This window comes from Zingiber officinale, chromosome 5B (assembly GCF_018446385.1).
Source record: "Zingiber officinale cultivar Zhangliang chromosome 5B, Zo_v1.1, whole genome shotgun sequence".
In the NCBI taxonomy this organism is placed as follows: Eukaryota; Viridiplantae; Streptophyta; class Magnoliopsida; order Zingiberales; family Zingiberaceae; genus Zingiber; species Zingiber officinale.
The window spans coordinates 77,834,965-77,856,100 of NC_055995.1; the positions used below are offsets into that span (position 1 = coordinate 77,834,965).

The 21,136-nt window shown below is 37.3% G+C and overlaps 1 protein-coding gene across 1 annotated transcript; it reads right to left on the reverse strand.

Annotated features, from left to right (window-relative positions):
- Positions 1-1,585: 1,585 nt before the first annotated feature.
- LOC121984603 (C-terminal binding protein AN-like) lies at positions 1,586-19,753 on the reverse strand. The gene is made up of 7 exons (XM_042537612.1): positions 19,116-19,753; positions 18,604-18,763; positions 18,323-18,453; positions 4,783-5,577; positions 4,631-4,678; positions 3,185-3,301; positions 1,586-1,867 (listed from the first exon to the last, which is right to left on the reverse strand). The coding sequence occupies exons 1-7, from the start codon at positions 19,695-19,697 to the stop codon at positions 1,796-1,798; spliced, it is 1,905 nt and encodes a 634-aa protein (XP_042393546.1). The 5' UTR covers positions 19,698-19,753; the 3' UTR covers positions 1,586-1,795.
- Between the last annotated feature and the right edge of the window lie 1,383 nt (positions 19,754-21,136).

The window sequence follows — 21,136 nt, forward strand, 5'->3', positions numbered from 1 at the left end:
CAGAGTCCAGACACATGCAAGAAAATCTAACCCTTTTCTATGGTTAATTGACCAATTCAATGAATGCTATCGATAGTGTATTTTTCTTTTGAACGTACAACTTTATACTGTCATGGCTTGTTAAAACACGTTTAGCTCTTTATCTCATTGTTCTTCAGAGATGAGATCATTTTGTTTTCTACTTGTGCTTCATCATGAGATGATCGATCTCACTTTCAATGATCGTATTGCATGTAAAATGAAACCCCACTGACCCATTTCTATGCCTTCCCTTTCATATCTGTAGAGACAACTTACAAAATCTCAGGCGGCAACTATTCGCTTGGGATGTGAATGTCATGACAGGGGCTATGCTTAACTCTCTTTAATCTCGTATGAACAAGTTGGATGATCTCATGCACTCTTTACCGGAATGTTGCTTGTTTGTGTATTAATAATTTGATCCTCCTTTGTACGAGAGATGCAAACTCTGGTTGACACGTTGGTCATACGACTAAAGCAAACTTTATTGTGTTGAAGTTTTCCATGTTGGTTGTGGTCAGGATACCAAACTACCTTGTTGAACATCCTTCCAAATCTGGAATATTAGGGTCAGATATCATTAATCTTTTTCAAGGATTTTTTTAAATAATAAACAGAAATGTGATTTCTAATTTGATAAATAGCGTGTAATAAATGGTTTTTATGTTTTTTTTATATTATAGAAATAATATCAGTAATAGATAAGAAATAATTTGTATAAGACATCTTCATCAATAATATTTCATCTAATCAGCTTGATCCCCAGAGTCACTCATCTGCCTACTGGAATTATCCTACAGCTCGACCAAGTTGTTACGCCCATCCTATTTTGTGGTTCACTTGACTCGTTCTATTGGATGGTTGTGTGCTGTGCCCTATCTTGTCGGCTTACTTTCGTCCGCCAAACCTCTAGGGCAGTTAGCCAACTTAGCTGCCAAGACCCCTCAAACCAAATCCATTAAGTCCTCTCAACTCATCAACTCGTGCCTTGTGCCCTTAGCCAACTTACCCCACTCAACACATCCATTTCACTTAACTGCCAATTGCCAATCAAGCTCATCTAGTTTAACTTGTCCAATCTCTTCTTCTTAATTGCTTCATTTAGTCAGTCCAAAGTTAAAATTGCACCTATTAAAAAAAATCCGGCATATTTAAGACAATCAATAAATACTCAGTAAATTTAATTCTTCTTGTTGTAGTATATTCAATTTACTTTACCTACTTGACTCAACCCGTGTATCTCCGAATCCATCAGGCCGAGAAAATATATGTTTCTTGGAGAGTGATATTCTTGGATGATGGAAAGAAAATGTGCAACGAGATAACCAGAAAGATAAAATTGACTGGATGATGTTACCATAAAATATCTGATGAAACTGTGCTGGTGTTGAAGAGGTATTAGGGTTGAAGGAACATACTCGAGCATTAGAATTTGATTGTGACGATGATGATGTTGAACCTTCAGGGATTCATAAAAGTTCTTCATTACTTGAACCTGATGAGCAGTGATTCAACATACGTGGTGAAGATCAAAGCCTGATATAGATTTGCATGCCTGTAGCTGTTGAGAAAATATACATACATTTAGAAGCAAGATTAGCAGTGAATATTTTGATGTTGTTCTAACACAATATTTAGCTGTGAACGCATCCCTACAAACTGAGAACACATAATGGGCAAATGCATTCAAAATTGCATCCGAATACACAAACTAAACAATCCAAATAGAAGAATGAATAGATTCACGTCAAGCATACGGCAGCAGGCATATACTTCAATCGAGACATCTAGTAACACCATCTTCGTTTAGAGTTGCAAGGATCTCAATGCTTACGTCCAAGATAGCCTGCACAATCCAAAATCAGTAAGACTCCCCTACCACAAAATATATACCCTTAGAAAAGCCAAAAATGTAACAAGGGTCATTCAATTCCCGATCAATCAATCAGGGAAAAAAAGGATTATTTCATCTTAGTCTGGTAAATCAAAGCTATGTTTAGCAGGCAGGTAAGACTTAAGAGAATGGAATAAATAAGTGAAAATGATCCAATTTATTTCATTCTTTTATTGCAATAGAATGGTATCATAACGTGAATGATTTGTCTATATTCAACTCATTCAATTTTTTCCGCAGATATACTTAGTATGTCTGGTTCTTCCAATTCACACAGCCCCATCAACTCAGTCCACTGAGTTGGCTTAACTCACTTGAGTAGTCAATTTGTTGGGCTCACCAATCAATTCGGTTTGTTCAGCCCATTTTGCAGTTCGAATGACTCAACACATTTCGCCCATCTAGTCTGTATGACTCCCTCCCGCTCATCAATTTGACTAGCCCAGATTGATAAGCCCACTAGCCCAACTATCTCGCTTGATTGGTTCAGCCCATCCAACCCACCCATTCAGTTCGAGCCGTTTCAATCTTCTATCCGCTTGATCCAATAAGTTCATCAGCCCGTCCACTCTATTTGCCCTGATAAATCTGCCACTCCATCCAACCCATAGAGCCCACCTAGTCCATTCAACTCAACCCGTCTAAGCTTGCTTTTTTCAATCTATATCTTATCTATAGGGCAGCTCGGTGCACGAAACTTCCACCAATGCGTGGTTCAGGGAAGGGTCTATTATACGCAGTCTTATCTTACTTTGCAAGAGGCTGTTTCCAAAACTTGAACCCGTGACCTCTGTCACATGACAAAAACTTCAATATTACACCAAAGCTCCCCTTCAATCTATATCTTAGCTATCTTTATTTTAAATCTAAAAATAACAAATAAAATTATATTTAGGAGAAGAACAAAACATTCCATATCTTGAACTACAGAATAAGTGGAATTGAATGATCATGTCATCAAAAAATTGTCCATCTGAAAATTGGAGTTGATTGTTCCACCCTAGCGAGCATGACATAAGGTACTTTCCTTTTAGAGATCAAGGAGAAAGGAAAAAAAGGACGAAATAAAATGTACTTAACTATTAGCAGTAAATTGATATGTTTAAATTTGGAAAGGGATGTGAAAACAATGATAAACTTTGGGGAAAGTGAAGTGAAATATCCATTGTTATGCACATGTTTCACGTAACTACAAAAGCAATAGCTACAAATAGATCAATCACAAGTGTATTTTGATCTCGTTCACAAAGATAAGAGAAAATCACATACCAATGGGTTTGTATTATTGACAAGCTTGCACTGGTCAAGAACTGAACCTTCCAGTGTCCAACTCTCCCTCTCTTCAAAACTATGGCTCGCAAATATAAATTCCATTTTTCTGTTGATCTGACAGCAGAAACATGATAAATAGAAAGTAAAGCTAGTGGAAGTATTATGTAGCAGAAATAATAAGGATTACCATTGTTACATATCCACTGACAAGCTAACTTGAGCATAGTGCACCGGACATGGTGCCAATAAAGAGAAGTAATTTTCTTTTTAAAAAAAAATAGTTCACAGAGTTAGTAATATTAAGTTCTAATAAATTTAGAACTACTGTAATTAGATTTAGGTTTAATCAGTATACATAGGATGAGGATCCAATTAAGTTTTTTGTTCCAAGTTAACAATTTGTTGCTATAATGGCAAACCATACCAGATCTAAACTTCAATGTGGATGCATTGGGTCACAACCAAAAGCCACATTGTCATGCTTCTCTTTGGTTGGCTTTTATGGATCCATGCAAAAACCACTTATCAAAACGTGAAGAACAACTGAATGTGAGCAATAGCCCTTGTTCAAATCAATCATTAGATTTAATTTTAAAGAAATCTATTCAGATTCTGACATTAGTGACGACAGCAGCATGATCACACCATGAATCCCAAGGTTGGTAATATGGATCTTATTCAGCCACTGAAATTATTTTTATTCAAGAAGAAATTCTCTCAATTATAGACGTCATTGTTCATTCCGTTTTTCCTTGCAAGCCTAAGTAATCCATCTAAAAAATAACATACAAAGATGAGGCTGCTAATATTGATATAAACTAGGGAAAAATAATAGGAATCAAGAAAATTTGTAATATCATATAATCAAAATCAGCCTACATAAAACAAATAAACATTTAAGAAAGTACAGAAAGAACACTGCAGATATATGGATTATTGTAGCTGACTACTGAAGCATAGTGACCACTAAAGCAATTACTAGTAGATGAAGACTGATTGGTTCTGACATAATAGATACATTGTAAGCACTGAATTAGAATTGAAATAGACCTTGGTGTACCAAAGGCAGAATATTCCGTAACTATAATATCTTGGCTAAAATGCTAGAAGCAAAAGATAATTACGCTCACCCTAGGCATCCCTTACAATCCGTTCTCAAGTTATGTGAAGGGAGAAAAATCATGGGGTTGGCTAATAGCCGACTGCCAAGTGACTAGGGAATGGGAGGAATTTTTCTTTCAGGGCATGCGCCCATCAAAAAAGCTAGGACTCCTGAATTAAGAGATCAAGTACAATGAAAATTAGAATAAAAAAGAACCTACAGGGATTGACAGAGGTGTGTGTATGATAGGTACTACAATGTCAAACAATATCATAGTGTAACAATAACACTAGTTCAGTAGTTGGATACAATCAATATTCCTAAAAGTTAGGCACAATCACCTGCAAGAGTTTACCACCAGCAGCAAAAGATCGCAATCCAAGTACTTCCTGGATAAATAACAGCTGGTAAGCTGGATATGTTTTTCTTATCAAGGAAGGTGAAAGGTTGCACATAAATACATTAAAAAAATATTTTACATTCCGATGAATACCTTGCCTTCAAACGTAACAATAAATTGTGCTGCAGGGTCCCTTTTTGTGACACTAGTAGTTGTATCAAGGAACCAGCCACCACCAGGAATTCTTTGTCTAGCCACAAAAAATCCTGAATCACCTCTTGCATGCAAGGCCACAATAAACCCCTCTTTCAGCTGATTAGCTGATTTATCACAAAGATCGGTTATTAATGCAACTTTTTTCCCTGGCTTGGCTTCCATTACCGGTTCAAAAAGACACATTTGCTTGATTTTAGGATCCTCAGGAGAAGCAAACCTAGAACTGGAACTTAATACTTGATCTCTTCCGCTTATAGCTGTGTCATCATCTCGACGCGAGATGTATTTACTATCACTTTCCGCTGCTGAAAATTCATCTGACTTCTGCTGTGATCTGCGGTGAGCAGGCCTCTTCTTACCTTTCCTGCCAGATTTACTACGCTTTCCTTCTGGCCTATGACCAGAATTATGAGATGTACCTGAACCTTGGGCTTCATTCAATTTATGGAGACTTCTTGTCTTAGCATACTCTGAACTCAAATGGCTCTCATCTGTCTGTGGCTCTTGATTCTGAACCTGCAAAGGACTTTCTTCTACATGTTTCTTGGACTGCTCTTCTTCATATCCTATTTCACTTATTTCATCTTCATCAGATACAGCAATTTCTGGTACAACTCCATCAAAGAGAAAAGATTGTAATATGGTGATTGCTTTCTCTCTTATCTCCATCCAAACTTCTTCACTGTAATCAGCGCTGCGAGGAAGAATCAATACATTTGGCATTTCTCTTACCTGCAATTGTATTTGAACTTATTCATCAGTTGTTGTCATGCTAATGAGGAGGAGTTACTGTCAAACCCAAAAACTGTTTTATAAGATAGATGCTCTTATTTGAGTACAAATTTGATTATAATAATAGAGAGGTAGAAGGTAGAATAATTCAACTTAGGTTGTTTCCATTCACCTACCAAGAAAGATCAAATTTTTTCTTAATAGAGAAAACCTTCTAAATCCCTTCAATTTTATATCCATCCTTTTAACCCCCTTTTTCCTATTATGTATCCTCTTGTGCAAACAAGGTCAAGTTTATTTGTTGTGCTAAACTTTATCCCAATCCTTTATTCCATTAAGTAGGATTGGTTATATGGATCCTCCTTGGTCATTGGGCTAGATATTCTGATATATTTTCATTTATATTTAAATGAATTTTATCATGTTTTATTGTTGCCAAAGTTTTCTTTAATCTCCTCCTCACTCGATTTGTGTGTATTTGCCATGATCACTCATTTTTTATCTTATCCATCCTCGTATATCCATCATCCACTTTAACATTCTCATCTCTATGACTCATATTCTGCTCATGTGTTCATTTTATAGCTTAACATTTAACTCCATATAACATAGTACATATATACATTGTTTTGCGAAACTTCCCTTTAAGCTTTAGAGATACATTGAGATCATTGTTGAACTTTTCTTTCTAAAATGATAATTTTTTATTGTGTTTAGTAGACATGACTATGTTCCAACAAAGCTAAAAGGATAATATAAGATTGGGAAAGTAGCTTCCCAATTCATAGGTAAGTCATTAGCCAATATGATGACACAAGGTATCTAGCCCGATAATGATCTCATATGAAATAAATATTTTATACTTAGAAGAAAACAATCAACTATAAAACTATAATGAAAATGTAAATTTAGAAGTATAGATTGTAATAATAAAATAAGAGATATCCCATGTTAACCCATAGGCCATTCAAAACACAAAATTAGCAACTCATAACAAGAAGTCACCAATTTGATCTCATATGGTATGCGGCCCAATAACATCATATGAAGCCATAAATATGATGTACTTAGAATAAATAGTATAAATCCATATTGAATATGAATAATAAAAAGTTAATATCTAATGTTCCCCCATGCATATAACACAATGTAAATTTTGTTGGATCTGACAGAATGACGATATAATACCGTTTTGGCAAAGTCGAGACTAAAGTTGGACTTTATCTCTTTAAGACAAATTTGCCCCGCACATAATGCTCACGGAACACGGCAATCGTCTCCCAAAATATAACGACTTTATCTTACGATAGCAACACTACAAATCACAAGACCTTGGAATCAAAGAAGCTTCTCCAACTCTCCAAATGCAAGTATGGAATGCAATACTTGCTTTGCTTCGAAATAGAATGAATGAAAATATGAGGGATCTTATTTATACCAAATGAAGGGGTACAAGAACCTCTTTGATCAATTAGATCTCATCCATCCAACTTGAATTGGATGATCTAGATTACATCCCTTCCAAGAGACACAATGCCTCTTCATTTGGATGCCTTCCTTTTGAAATCAATGATTGAGATTGGGCCATCTGAAGGGACACTTATGCATTCTCATTTGGATGGATTTGATTTGTCCACCTTAATTCGACGATCCAGATTAAGCCATGTCACCAATCCATGTGATTTCTCATTCATACAGTAATTGGTTCAAAACCAATTTTCCAACAATCCCCCATATAATGAAAATTAATGCATGCATGTATATTAACACCTAAGGAGAGTTCAATCAAAATATTAGTACATCATCAAGAGAGGTAGCTTGTGGCTTTGAACCTTTCGTAATAGAGTACCATCGAATTTACTAGTATGCTTAGTGAACGCGATGTCTTTAACTACTTAGTCGTTCATGTAAACCAAGACAATGATACCTACACAATAACATTTCTCACTTCATTATAGTTCTCACTGTTTTGTTCGTTTTGGCTATGGACAATATCTTGAATTCATAAGTGTTTCCTGTCTTCATAATTATATAGGTGACCTCCTGTAAAGAGTATCCTACCATACTCTACTATTACAAGTATAGGAGTCATGAAAAGTTTATAACTTAACCTCACTACATATCGTAGGTAACACTTTTCCATCCTAGGAATGAGAGGAGAACTAATCCATAACTTCGTTGTCTAATTGAACCAAGATCTTAGGATCTCCAATTAACAAGGCTAGGTTATCACTATGAATATTCTTGTTTGTAAATTTTTAATCTCATTTCTCTTGATGTACAGTATATTTAATCTCTATTCAAACCTTTTGTAAATGGATCCATCGATTTATTTTTCGATTTGACATAATTGACAGAGATAACTCCATTAGAGATCAACTACCTAATGGTATTATGTCGTCGATGAATATATCGTGACTTACCATTATACATCTTATTTTGTGCCCTTACAATTGTCGACTGATTATCACAATATATCATCACAGCAGGCATTGGCTTTGCCCAACATGGGATGTCCTCTTAGAAGTTACGAAGCCTTTCAGCTTCTTCTGCGGCTTTATCTAAGACTATAAACTTATATTCCATAGTTCATCGAGCTATGCACGTTTGTTTCGTGGATTTTCATTCCAATGGTATATACATATCTACTGATTGATTTAGAGTCTTTCTATCAGATATCCAATTTGGATCACAATAGCCTTCTAATACTGCTGGATATCTTGTATAATATAATCCATACTTTAAGGTGTATCTTAAATATTTAACAACCCTTATTAAGTCTTTCAATGGTCATCAGTTGGATTACTTGTACTATCTCAATATAGTGAGACTGTGAAAGGATAATTAGATCTAATGTCTTATCAATCTTAATCTGGAGTATAACATCCGTTATACTCATATCTTTCATATCAAAATTCTTGGTCAACATCTTCTTAGTAGTTATGATTATATCATAATTACTACTCATGATGAGCATATCATCCATATATAGGTGTGCCTTTGATATATATGTATTCGTCGCACTCATTTATTTTAAATTCATTTAACATCATAGTTTTGTCAAATTTCTCATTCCACTATTTTGGTACTTGTTTTAACTCATATGGTGACTTCACGAGTTTGCACACACAATTATGTATTGCAACAATAGCAATGAGTACTCGAATGGATGCAATCCTCGTTAATGGTGATAGGTATCAAAGAAGTCAAGACCTTCCTTTTGTTTGAATCCCTTTGCCACTAGTCTTGCCTTGTGCTTATCAATAGTTCCATCAGCCTTATATTTCTTCTTTAGAATCCATTTACATGCTAGAGGCTTGATTCCGGATAGAATATCCACCAATTCCTAAGTATTTCAGTATTGATGGCTTCTTTCCAAAAGGGAGCGTCAGGACTTGATAAGGCTTCGCTTATTGTCTTTGGTTCATTTTTCAACACATAAGTCATGAAACCGAGACCAAATGAATTAACTATTTTAGCCCTCTTACCGCGTCTTGGTTCTTCATTATTTCCAACATTATCTATATTCGCAATTTCATAAGTTCTTTTATTTAAGCTTCCTTCTTTCGTCTCTTGGCAAGGAAAGATATCTTCAAAAAATGCAGCATTTCTTGATTCAATTGTTGTTCCAACACGTACCTCAAGAATTTGTGCACCGAAAATCAATATGCAATCCTATTATTGGCAGATCCAATAAAAATGCAATCAATTGTCTTTGGTCCTATTGACTTGCTTTGGCTTAGGCACTTCCATCTTAGCCAAACACTCTCACACTTTTAGATATTTATAAAAAAGTTTATGACCTTTCATAACTCAGAAGAAGTTTTATCTTTCTTTTTGTAAGGGATTTTATTAAGAATATGGGTTGCCGATAAAATAGCTTCCCCCACAAATTCTAGGGTAAGCCTGAACTTATCAGCATTCAATATTTCTTTAAAAGTTCGTTCTTACGCTTAACAATCTAATTTGATTAAGGAGAGTAATAAGCTGTGGTTTGATAAATAATGTCAGATTCTACACAAAATTCATCAAATGGATCATCATATTCTCCTCCTTGATCACTTCAAATTCTTTTAATTCGTTGACCAATTTGATTCTCAACTTCATTCTTCTAATTTTTGAATGCTTCTGAGGCTTTATCTTTGTCTTTCAATAGATACACATAACAATATCATAGATGAAAATAACAAAGTACTTTTTGCCTCCTCTAGTTTGCACAAATTTTAAATCACATAGAAAGATAACTTTGTCATTTTAGCTTAAACGCATATTTCACATTTATATGTTGGATAAACATTAAATATTTAAATGTTAGCAATAAATTTAAATTCACAAGTCATCGAAAAGTGTTAAAATTTAAATGTCCAAGTCTAGCATGCCATAAATTAGAACACTCAACCAAATAAGTAAAATTTATAATTTTATTGTCATTGAAGTCACGGTGTACAACTATTACATTCATTTTGAATAGACCATCTTCCATGTAGCCTCTACTTATGAACTGACTATTTTTTTGGCAATACATATTTATTTGCAAATATATGCTTTTTTATTGATTCTAATTGCTTACGATTATCTTCTTCAATCCACAATCTTACAATCAGATCTTAAGTCTCATCTCCTTTCGCTTGTTCTTTAGATAATTTTTGAATTCCCTCCATAGAGGTGGGAGTTTTTCGATTATTGCAACAACTTGAAAGGCCTCATTCATTACCATGCCCTCGGAATGCAGATTATGTAGGATCCGCTGCAACTCTTGGACTTGAGTCGTCATTGTTTTGGAATCAATCATTTTGAAGTCAAAGAATTTGCCAATGATAAATTTCTTCAATCTGACATCTTCTATTTTGTACTTCCTTCGAGAGATTCCCATAACTCCTTTGCAGTTGACATTGGACTATACGCGTTGTATAACATGTTGTCCAAGCCATTGAGGACATAATTTCGACATAAGAAGTCACTATGTCCCAAAGCATCATATGTCGCCCTCTTTTCTTTATCAATCTCACCTTGAGATAGGGGCATCTTCACGTAAGAACCTCGCAAGAATCAACGTGGTTAGGTAAAACATCTTTTACTGTCACCTCTTGAAATTGATACCTATAAACTTCTCCAATTTCTCGTCATGCCCCGGTGGAACAGAAGTTGTCGATGATGAATCCATCAAGATTACACGAAAAAAATCGTATTAAAATTGTTAGATCTGATGCTGGTGCAATCTGAGCCGGGCGAAGTCGAGGTTAGAGTTGGACTCTATCTCTTTAAGACAAATTTGTCCCACACAAGGTGATCGTCTCCCAATATACGACTTTATCTTGCGATAGCAGCTCTGTAAATCGCAAGACCTTTGAACCGAAGAAACTTCTCAAACTCTCCAAATGCAAGTATGGAATGTAATGCTTGCTTTGGTTTGAATGGAATGAATGAATAAGAATGTGAGGGATCTTATTTATACCAAATGAAGGGGTACAAGAACCTCTTAGATCAATTAGATTTTATCTATCCAACTTGAATCGGATGATCTAGATTGCATCCCTTCCCAAGAGACACAAGCCTCTTCATTTGGATGCCTTCTTTTTGAAATCAATGGTTGAGATTAAGTCATCTGAAGGGGCACTTATGCCTTCTCATTTGGATGAATCTGATTTGTCCATCTTAATATGACGATCCAGATTGACTCATGTCACCAATCCATGTGATTTCCCATTCACACTAATTGGTTTAAAACCAATTTTCCAACAAATTTAAAATAAAATATAAATTTGTAGTGAATATATATAAATCAACATCAATATCTGAAGCCAAGTGTGTCCAGAAAATCTAGATTAGTTACATGAATCATATGCCCTCATTGAGTTTTATACAAGGCCATATTGATGCAATCAGAAATCAATTTAAATTTTGAATTATAATTGATTTTGATATTGGTCCTATTGTATGTGCAAAAAAATTGATGACTTTTAATTTGATAGTAGTTTAATTAGAGTTAGTCTCTTTCCCAATTACTGGTATTTCTTTTTTAGTTTGGTTAATGTACAAGGCCATATTGATGCAATTATAAATCAATTTAATTTTTGAATTATAATTGATTTTGATATTTGTCCTATTGTATGTGCAAAAAATTGATGACTTTTAATTTGATAGTAGTTTAATTGGAGTTATTCTCTTTCCCAATTAGTGGTATTTCTTTTTTAGTTTGGTTAAAGTTAAGCTTATAAAACAGTTATAGTGACAATGTATTCTTTAACTTTAGATTAATAAAATATTCCAGTTTCAATCTGTTTGAGATAGATATTCCCTTTACTTCATCAATCTTGTCCCAACTTTGTACATGATTGGAGGGTTTGATTTTGGCGTTGCATTAATGTATACGACTTAGTTCCTAGCATGAGATGTGTATACGATTTAGTACAACCTATTTAGTCATGCTTGATTCAAGTTTCATTATAGCATTTATGTCAACAAGCAGGCTTCAACTCAAAGACAATTTATAGAGCCTACTTTCATTCAAAATGTTTTCCTCTCTTGCTTAAAAAATATTTTGCATGAAACATATGGAAGTAAATCATATGTTGTAATAAGAAAGCATCCTATGAACAAATTTTTTCTAGGTACATTTGTTTGTGAACTTCTGAAATTTCAGTTATATTATGATATAAAAGAGATGTGTAGTATTTTAGTTCTTAGTTTAGGCTCTTTCAAGTCCTATCTTTATGTCCTAAACAGTGAACAATTAGGTGTCAAAATAATATCATAAAATGCTTAATTAAGAGAAAAACAATATAAAAAGTGTGATGAAGGACACTAGGCGATTGTAACTAGATGTGATGACAATGAGAATTCTAGCAACAATTATGCAGTAACAGCAGGTAAAGAATACTTGTGGAAAATCAAACTATCCTAATTTGGATGATTCTAATATTCCTACATATGTTAATATCTTGTATTTATAACTATTCCTTGTAATTAGGATTTCTGTATTGAGCTTCTTATTTTAGGTGATATGTGTATTTATACTATATCTATCCATGAATAAAAAGTACTCTGTTTTTCCTCTCAAAACCACATGGTATCAGAGCCTAGGTAAACCTAAGACCCGCTGTTTCTGCCCAACGTCTGCAGCCCTAAACTGCAGCGTCTCCTCTGCAACGGCATCATCGTCTCCTCTGCAGTGCCAGCGTTTTCTCCTCTACAACGACATTGTCTTCGCCTCAGCAACCAGTGTCTTCTCCTCTGCAGCGACAACGCCCCTTTCTCCTTCTCTACAGCCCTAAACTGCAGCGTCTCCTCTGCAACAACGTCGTCGTATTCTCCTCTACAGCGATGTTGTCTTCTCCTAAGCAGTGTCAGCGTCTTCTCCTCAGCGACAACGCCCCTTTCTCCTTCTCTGCAACATCCTCTTCTCTGCAGGCCTAAACTGCAATGTCTCCTCTGCAACGACATTGTTGTCTTCTCCTCTACAACAACGTTGTCTTCTCCTCAGTAGTGCCAGCGTCTTCTCCTCTGCAGCGACATTATCTTCTCCTTTGTAGCGATGCTGTCTTCTCCTCTGTAGCGATGTTGTCTTCTCCTCTGCAACGGCAGTGCCCCTTTCTCCTTCTAATCGTTCACCTCAGTCTCCATGGCCTATTCCAACCAAACCTCTAGTGATTCATCTGTCACAAACCCTCATGTTTCTTCCCATATACCAAGCAGTTCACAAACACCAGTTGATTCCTCCGTTGCCCTTAACATCGGTCACAAACTCGATGGCTACAATTATCTTCAATAGTCCCAGTCCATGATGATCTTTGTGACCGGCCAACATCACGATGACCATCTCATGGGGGCAGCCATCGAACTTGTTACTGATGATCCAAATATCAGAAATTAGAAAACATAAAACAATCTTGTCATGTCATGGCTCGTCAATTCCATGATCACCGAAATAAGAGAACTTTCTCCTCTATTCATCAACGAAAGAAATTTGGGATGTTGCCCGTGAAACATTCTCAACCAGCGACAACACCATAGAGTTATTCCACGCCGAAAGCGCTCTTCAAGACCTACACCAAGCTGATCAATCAGTCACTGCCTTCTTCTCCACATCGACATTGACAAGGCTTTGGCAAAAATTGGATCATTTTGAATCTCATGAGTGGAAGTGTACTGAAGATGCTGCATACTTCAAGAAGATTATTGAAACTAAACGAGTATTCAAATTTCTTAGGGGACTAAAGAAGTCTCTCGATGACGTGTGTGACCGAATCCTCAGCATGAAACCTCACCCTAATCTTCGAGAGGTATTTTCTGAATTTCGTCGTGAAGAAAGCAGGACAAGGATCGTGATGGGAACTCCAACCAAGACACTTTTGTCTGAGTCTTCTGCCTTAGCCACTACCACAGAAGAATTCACATCTCTTGCTGCCCGAAAATAGCCTCAAAATCCTACTCCATGAAGAGGACGCCCACGGTGTGAACATTGTGAGAAACCAGACCACTATAAGGAGACTTGCTGGGATTTGCATTGGAAGCCTACGCGAAAGTATGACCATCAAGGTAATACTACTACTGTTTATGCACCAAAACCATCTCCCTTCACCAAGGAATAAATGGATGCTCTCATACAAATCTTCAAGTCTCAAGTCACTACCAATACAGTCCAAGTCACTACAGCAACCACTGAAGGTTCTCAAGGTACTGACCATTTTGCCTTTCATGTAACAAATCAACACCCATCCTCCTCTTGGATAGTTGACTCGGCGCCGCCGACCATATGACAGGTGATAGAAGATTATTCACTACATTTGTTCTATATTATGATTCTCAGACTGTACATATAGCTAATGGGTCACAATCCAAAGTCTTTGAAAGAGGAATTGTACAACTAACACCCACTCTTACCCTTCAAGATGTGTTATATGTCCCAGAATTTGATTGTAACTTACTCTCTGTAAGTAAACTTAATTCTTACCTTAATTGTGAGACTAAATTTTTTGCTCAATCTTATGTTTTTCAGGCATTGGATTCCGGAAAAATGATTGGCAGTGCTAATCTATTCCAGATTATATCTCTTCAAAGCAAACAATCCTCTCATTGGTACACAACTCAACTCTTAGTGTCAGGCAGTTAAGTATCTTAAGACTTGTTTTCATTCAAATAAAGATAGTGACATTATGTTATGGCACTATCGATTAGGCCATCCAAATTTTATGTAACTAAAGCATCTGTTCCCATCACTATTCGTTAGTAAAAAACCAAATTCATTTCAGTGTGATGTTTGCCAACTCTCTAAACATACTCGTAGCACATATTCCCCTATTCCATATAATCCATCTCATCCATTTTCCCTTATTCACGGGGATATTTGGGATCCCAATAAAATACCAAATCTCACTGGGGCTGATTGGTTCTTACTATTAGTCGATGATCATACCCGAATAAGTTGGACATTCCTTATGAAAGATAAATCTGAAACCAGCAACATTTTTAAAAATTTTCATGTAATGATTAAAAACCAATTCCACACAGATATCCAAGTTTTCAAGTCTGACAATGCCCGTGACTTCTTTAATTCCAATCTTGGTCCTTATTTGAATGACCATGGCATTGCACATCAAAGTTCCTGTGTAGAAACTCCATAACAAAACGGAATTGTTGAACGCAAAAATCGCCACATATTAGAAATAGCTCGATCCATGTTGTTTCAAGTTAATGCCCCAAAAAGATTTTGGGTGAAGTTGTTCTTATGGCAACCTATCTGATAAATAGGATGCCTTCTCATGTCATCAACGTCCAAACACCACTCCAAGCCCTTGTCCACCTATACCCAAACTCTCATCTTGTTTCGAAAATTCTGATAAAAATCTTTGGTTGTACTGTCTTTGTCCATGTCTACCCTCATAACAGAAGTAAACTTGATGAACGTGCAATTAAATGCATGTTCATTAGGTCCTCGAATAAAAAGGGTTACAAATGCTTCTCGCCTACAACCCAAAAATTCTACACTAAAGACGTCCATTCTTCTCCATTTCCGAAGTTCACTCAGAATTAGAACTGGTCCTCTCTACACTCTGCCGCTTTTGTCTCAGGCACCTAAGGATAATCAACCACCTCCTTTGGTCGACCAATCTCCTTTAGCTGATCAACTTCAGCCTTCCGACAGTCCACCCGGTCATCTAAATCTTTCAAATAAGTCTATTAAAATTTACAAACGCCTGGAACAGACCAAGCACAACCAAGAATCAACTCTGAATCCAGTGACAAACGAAATAGCACAGGTTGAACCAGCAATTAGTCCTCAGTCAGAGCTCGTGGATTCTGAATCACTAGATAATTCTATCTTCAATTTGAATCGACCAATTGCTCTTTGGAAAGGTACCAAATCCTGTACAATGCATCTAATTCAAAATTATCTGTCATATGTCAGTCTCTCAGAGAAGTTTAGAGCTTTTGTGTCAACACTAGACGAAATCCAGATTCCTAGAGACGTATTTGAAGCCCAACAAAGTCCTGCATGGCATACTGCTGTCCTTAAAGAATATTGGGCTCTAATGGTGAATGAAACTTGGATATTCACACCACTACCACCTGGGAAGAGAGTTGTTAGATGTAAGTGACTTATTTCTGTGAAACAGAAGGCATATGGAAGTGTTGATCAATTTAAGGCACGTCTAGTGGCAAAGAATTCACACAATCCTATGAGATTGACTATCATGAGACTTTTGCTTCAGTTACCAAGTTCAATGTCGTAAGAGTTCTCCTATCTTGCGTCGTACATCAAGAGTGGTCAATATTCTAACTAGATGTGAAAAATGCATTCCTGAATGGCGATTTAGTTGAAGAAGTATATATGGAAATTCCACCAAGATTTGAGAATGGTCAGACATGAGGGAAAGTATGTAAACTCAAGAAATCTTTGTATGGACTCAAGCAGTCACCACGGGCATGGTTCGAGAGGTTTTCCAAGGTCCTGAAGCTAGAAGGCTACTATCAATCCCAAGTCGATCACACATTGTTTGTTAAGAACACCCCAAATGATAAGGTGACCATTCTAATCGTATACGTCAATGATATAGTACTCACAGGAGACGATGAAGAGGAAATAAAACGACTTAAAAATATCCTATCCAAGGAATTTGCGATGAAGGACCTAGGACTTCTCAGATATTGTTTTGGTATGGAAGTTGGTAGATCTTATCAAGGAATACCGGTCTCTCAGCGCAGATACGTGTTAGACTTGCTTCGTGAAACTGGTATGAGTGGTTGTCATCCATCGAAAACACCTATAGATCCTAATGTCAAATTGAAGGCTAGAACAGAGGACGAAACTGTTGATAGGGAGCAATATCAGCACCTAATAGGTAAATTGATTTACCTCACTCACACACGGCCATATATCAGCTATGTAGTGAGTCGTGTTAGCCAGCTCCTCACCAATCCTTCAGTTGATCACTTGAAGGTTGTTCATAGAAGCTTAAGATACTTGAAGGGAGAACCTGGAAAAGGACTTTTCTTTAAGAAAACGACAAATCAATCTGTGGAAAATTTTACAGATGTTGACTAGGCAGGATCTCAAAGTGATCGAAAGCCAACATCTGGTTATTGTTCATTTGTATGGGGAAATTTGGTCACTTGGCGCAACAAGAAACAGTCAGTAGTTGCTTGTAGTAGTGTTGAGGCAGAACTCCGAGCCTTAATTCAAGGCGTTTGTGGAGGAATATGGTTAAAATGATTGTTAAAGAGCTCATAATTAGTTTTCAAGGTCTTGTACAGGTGATGTGTGACAATCAGTTAACTATGGCAATGGCTAAGAATCCTGTCCAACATGATCAATCAAAACATGTTGAAATTGATTGGCATTTTCTCAATGAGAAGATACAAGATAAGAGTGTGTTGATGAACTATGTCCCTTCTCATCAACAAGTTGCGGATATTTTCACCAAGGCTCTATTCAAATCCACCTTCATTGAACTTAATCTAAGACTTGGCTTAATGAGTATCTATCGCATAGTTTGAGGGGGAGTGTGGAAAATCAAACTATCCTAATTTGGATGATTCTAATATTCTGCTACAGATGTTAATATCTTGTATCTATAGCTATTCCATGTAATTAGTTATCAATCACGCAATTAGTTTAGCTTTATTTTAGGTAATACCTTGTGTATTTATACTACATCTATCCATTAATAAAAGGTACTCTATTTTTCCTCTCAAAACCACAATACCAATAGCTGGTCCACAGATTGCATCACAAGCCAAAATACCAATAATCTTAGTAACCATTCTTGCCAAAAGTATTGTCAAGAAATGATTGTTTCCCAGCCATGGCAACATGCACAACCTAGTGAGTAAGCTACCCCAGTGAGCTCCATATCAAGTAATAAAGAAACCATCAGTTATGCTAGAAATGAACTCTTGTTTTCACTCTTTTTTTAGTGTGGACCAGATAATGAACATTCTATGCTCCTCTTCCAACCTATTGGACTCCTAGTGTACTAAAGAGAAGACATATAAATTACTCATATTACATGATTTTTAATTTTTATAACAGTATTTTGCTCACACTGAGCCAAGGTCCTAGAACCATCAAAAGGACATATTAAGTGAATGTAACCACTGATAAATCTCATTCATAAAAAAATATGCTTGCCTGATAGGTCCTAGATTCACATGCTTGTCACTCGGAAGAAGAAAAAAAAAAACCATTGGACTTTATCACATGAAAGGAGAACAAAAACTCATACCCTAAGTCTAATGTTCATACCCATGCTTCCATCCATTGGGGCCCCTCAGCTCCATCCAATGCACAGCCAGCTATGGTACCATCAAGCAAGAGCTGCTTTAGTGCACAATCATCTATTAGTTGGCTGCTACTGGTGTTCACTATGAATGCTCCTGAGGGAAAAAAAAATCCATTTCTATCAATGGAAAAGCTAGAAATGCATCAAAATTATTTCACTAATTATGAAGCATGGAACAAATACAAGAACAAGTCACATGATGGAAAAGACAGGAACACTATTGAATATGACCAGTCATATTTACCTGGCTTTATATTCTGCAAGCATTCAGCATTTAGCATATGAATTGTATCATCTGATAGCGAGCAATGAAGTGAAACAAGGTCACTAGCTGCCAACAAATCATTGAGTGTGTCCATTCTTCGAGCAGCAGGAGGAAATGCAATTACAGATTTCCCTTTCACCTGCATGTTTACAAGATTAGAATGAGATTGAGACTAAGACTTCTGATAGTTAATTGAAAAAGCAATGACGTTGAGTTTAATTAGTTGGATTCGAATGTATTCAGATACACAAAAATGCCTATCAGCTCAACATTTTTCTGTTTTTGTTAAAACACAGGAAGTGCTTCCTCTAACTACAGAGGGCGAAGTTGCTCCTGCATATTGGTAATAAATAAAATGTACAGGTTCCAGCACACCGATTTAGCCAGGAACAGCATACATCGAAGCACGATACTGCAAGTTTGGTGTGGGAGAGATGACAAAGTGATATCATCTCTCACAAGAATGCATGATAAGCAAAGATAGTTAATACCTCATGATGGAGATCGAAGAAGAGGACGCTCATCTTGAACGCGAGGCTCCGAGTGGCCAAACACCTGGCAGAGGCTGACCGCCCGACGATGCCTAGAACGAGGCCGCGGCAGCGGCGCATCCCCCGGCACAGCGGCTGGATGGATCCGAGCCACCCGGAAACGGACAAAGACGAGGAGTGGCGGGAGAGCAGGTGAGTCCGGCGTACGAGGCCAAGGAAGAGTGCCATGACGGTGTCGGCGATCTCCTCCGCACGGTTGGCATCGACGTGCACGAGGCGGAGACCGAGTTCGGCGGCGAGGGCGGAGTCGACGGCGCGGTCTTGGGAGCCGAGACACAGGACGAGCTGATAGGGGCGGAGGCGGCGCTGGGCGGATCGAGGGAGAAGGGCGAGGGAGTGGATGAGGACGGCTGAGGCGGACTCGATCCGACCGCCGGAGAGGTCAGGGAGGCCGACATGCTCGACGGCTGCTGCGCCGGCGAGGGCCTCCCGCTCCAAGGACGGGTTCTCGATGCAGTTGAGGGAGACTATCAGAGGAAGCTCCACCGCCATCCGATTCCCACCGGCCGGCGATCGCCCCATCCCGCTGCACTGATCCCCCTGTCTCTGATCTCGATATTTTCTTATGGTATTTTCTGGATCTAATAGTAAAAAAATGGAGTAAATATTTGGATTTTACCTTTTATATTATCGATATTTTTAAACGTAAGATGTGAAATATAAATATTGATAAATTCTGGGAGGCAAACCTAACCTGGGCGGAAAAGAATCTAGAAACAAACTCAAAAGATTTGAAATTGAAATGGAAAGAAAGGAATTCGAATCTGATTGATAATGAAGCATAATAAAACTCGGGCAAAGAATAAAAAAGGACATCCTTTTTCATAGAATAATTAAAAAAGACATTATTTATTTATTATTATAATAATCATCATTTCAATCTTTTTTTAAAAAAAATATTTTTACTTTAAACGTATTTTTATTTTCAACCGTTATAACAATTATGAGATTATGTCACTATGATTATGTAGCTACAGTTAGAACCGCGGTTATAATTCTATAACAATAATAATTATAATTATGTTAAAATATAATATTGATTATTGATACGGCGACAAAGAGGGGTCCACTGAGGATGGGTCAAAGATGAAAAGAACGGCCGACGTGAGCGTCAAAGTTAACATAGCCGACCGAACGGGTGGCAACAGGCCGATTGGACCTCAAAATACCGAGCGGCTATGGCTGTCCACTCTGCGAAAGAAGGTCTCATAATTAAATAGTCGTCTAGTGGCTTGTCCGGCCAGACCACTCGTCCGATCGGACGAAGGTAGTGCCTTGATACTTCGGCGATCAGAGAAAGGAAACAAGATGTTCACAGCTACGACGACCAAATAAATGCTAGTTCAACCGGACCACTTGTCTGGACGGACGAAGGGCGGCAATCTACTGAACAAGGCGACTATAAAGGTTAGTTCGATCGAATTGCTAGTCTGGTCGGACGATGATGATCTACTGAGTCATATGCCCAAGAGGAGAACTATTTCGAGCGAGCGAGCGAGGAGTCCCGACCCAGCGTCTCTCGCTCGGCTAACAGTGAGACCCCCCTTACAGCTCATTGTATCTTTTTAGGAGTTTGTGCCGCTGACAACAGAACATGATCAGTAGGCAAAGCGTACAATGGAAGCTTCCCACTGTCACATCAGGAATTTACACACCCTGTTCATAGAAAAAATGGGAAAATGTGCACGCTTTGAAAAGGTGTATATACGCTATAAGACCACTATATAAAGGAGGTCTCTCTTTATTCTTTATTGTTATCGATGACTGACTTGAGCATCGGAGGGCCAACACTGGAGACCCTTCCCTGACCCGACACTAACGTTCTTGGTTTTGCAGAGCAGAGTAAAGTCTTCACACGTTCAACCGCAGAGCTATATCCCCAGCCAGCTATCTTCATCATTTTTGGACAGGATCATACTTGACACCATCTGTGGGAATTTAACTTGTATCTGAGATGTGAA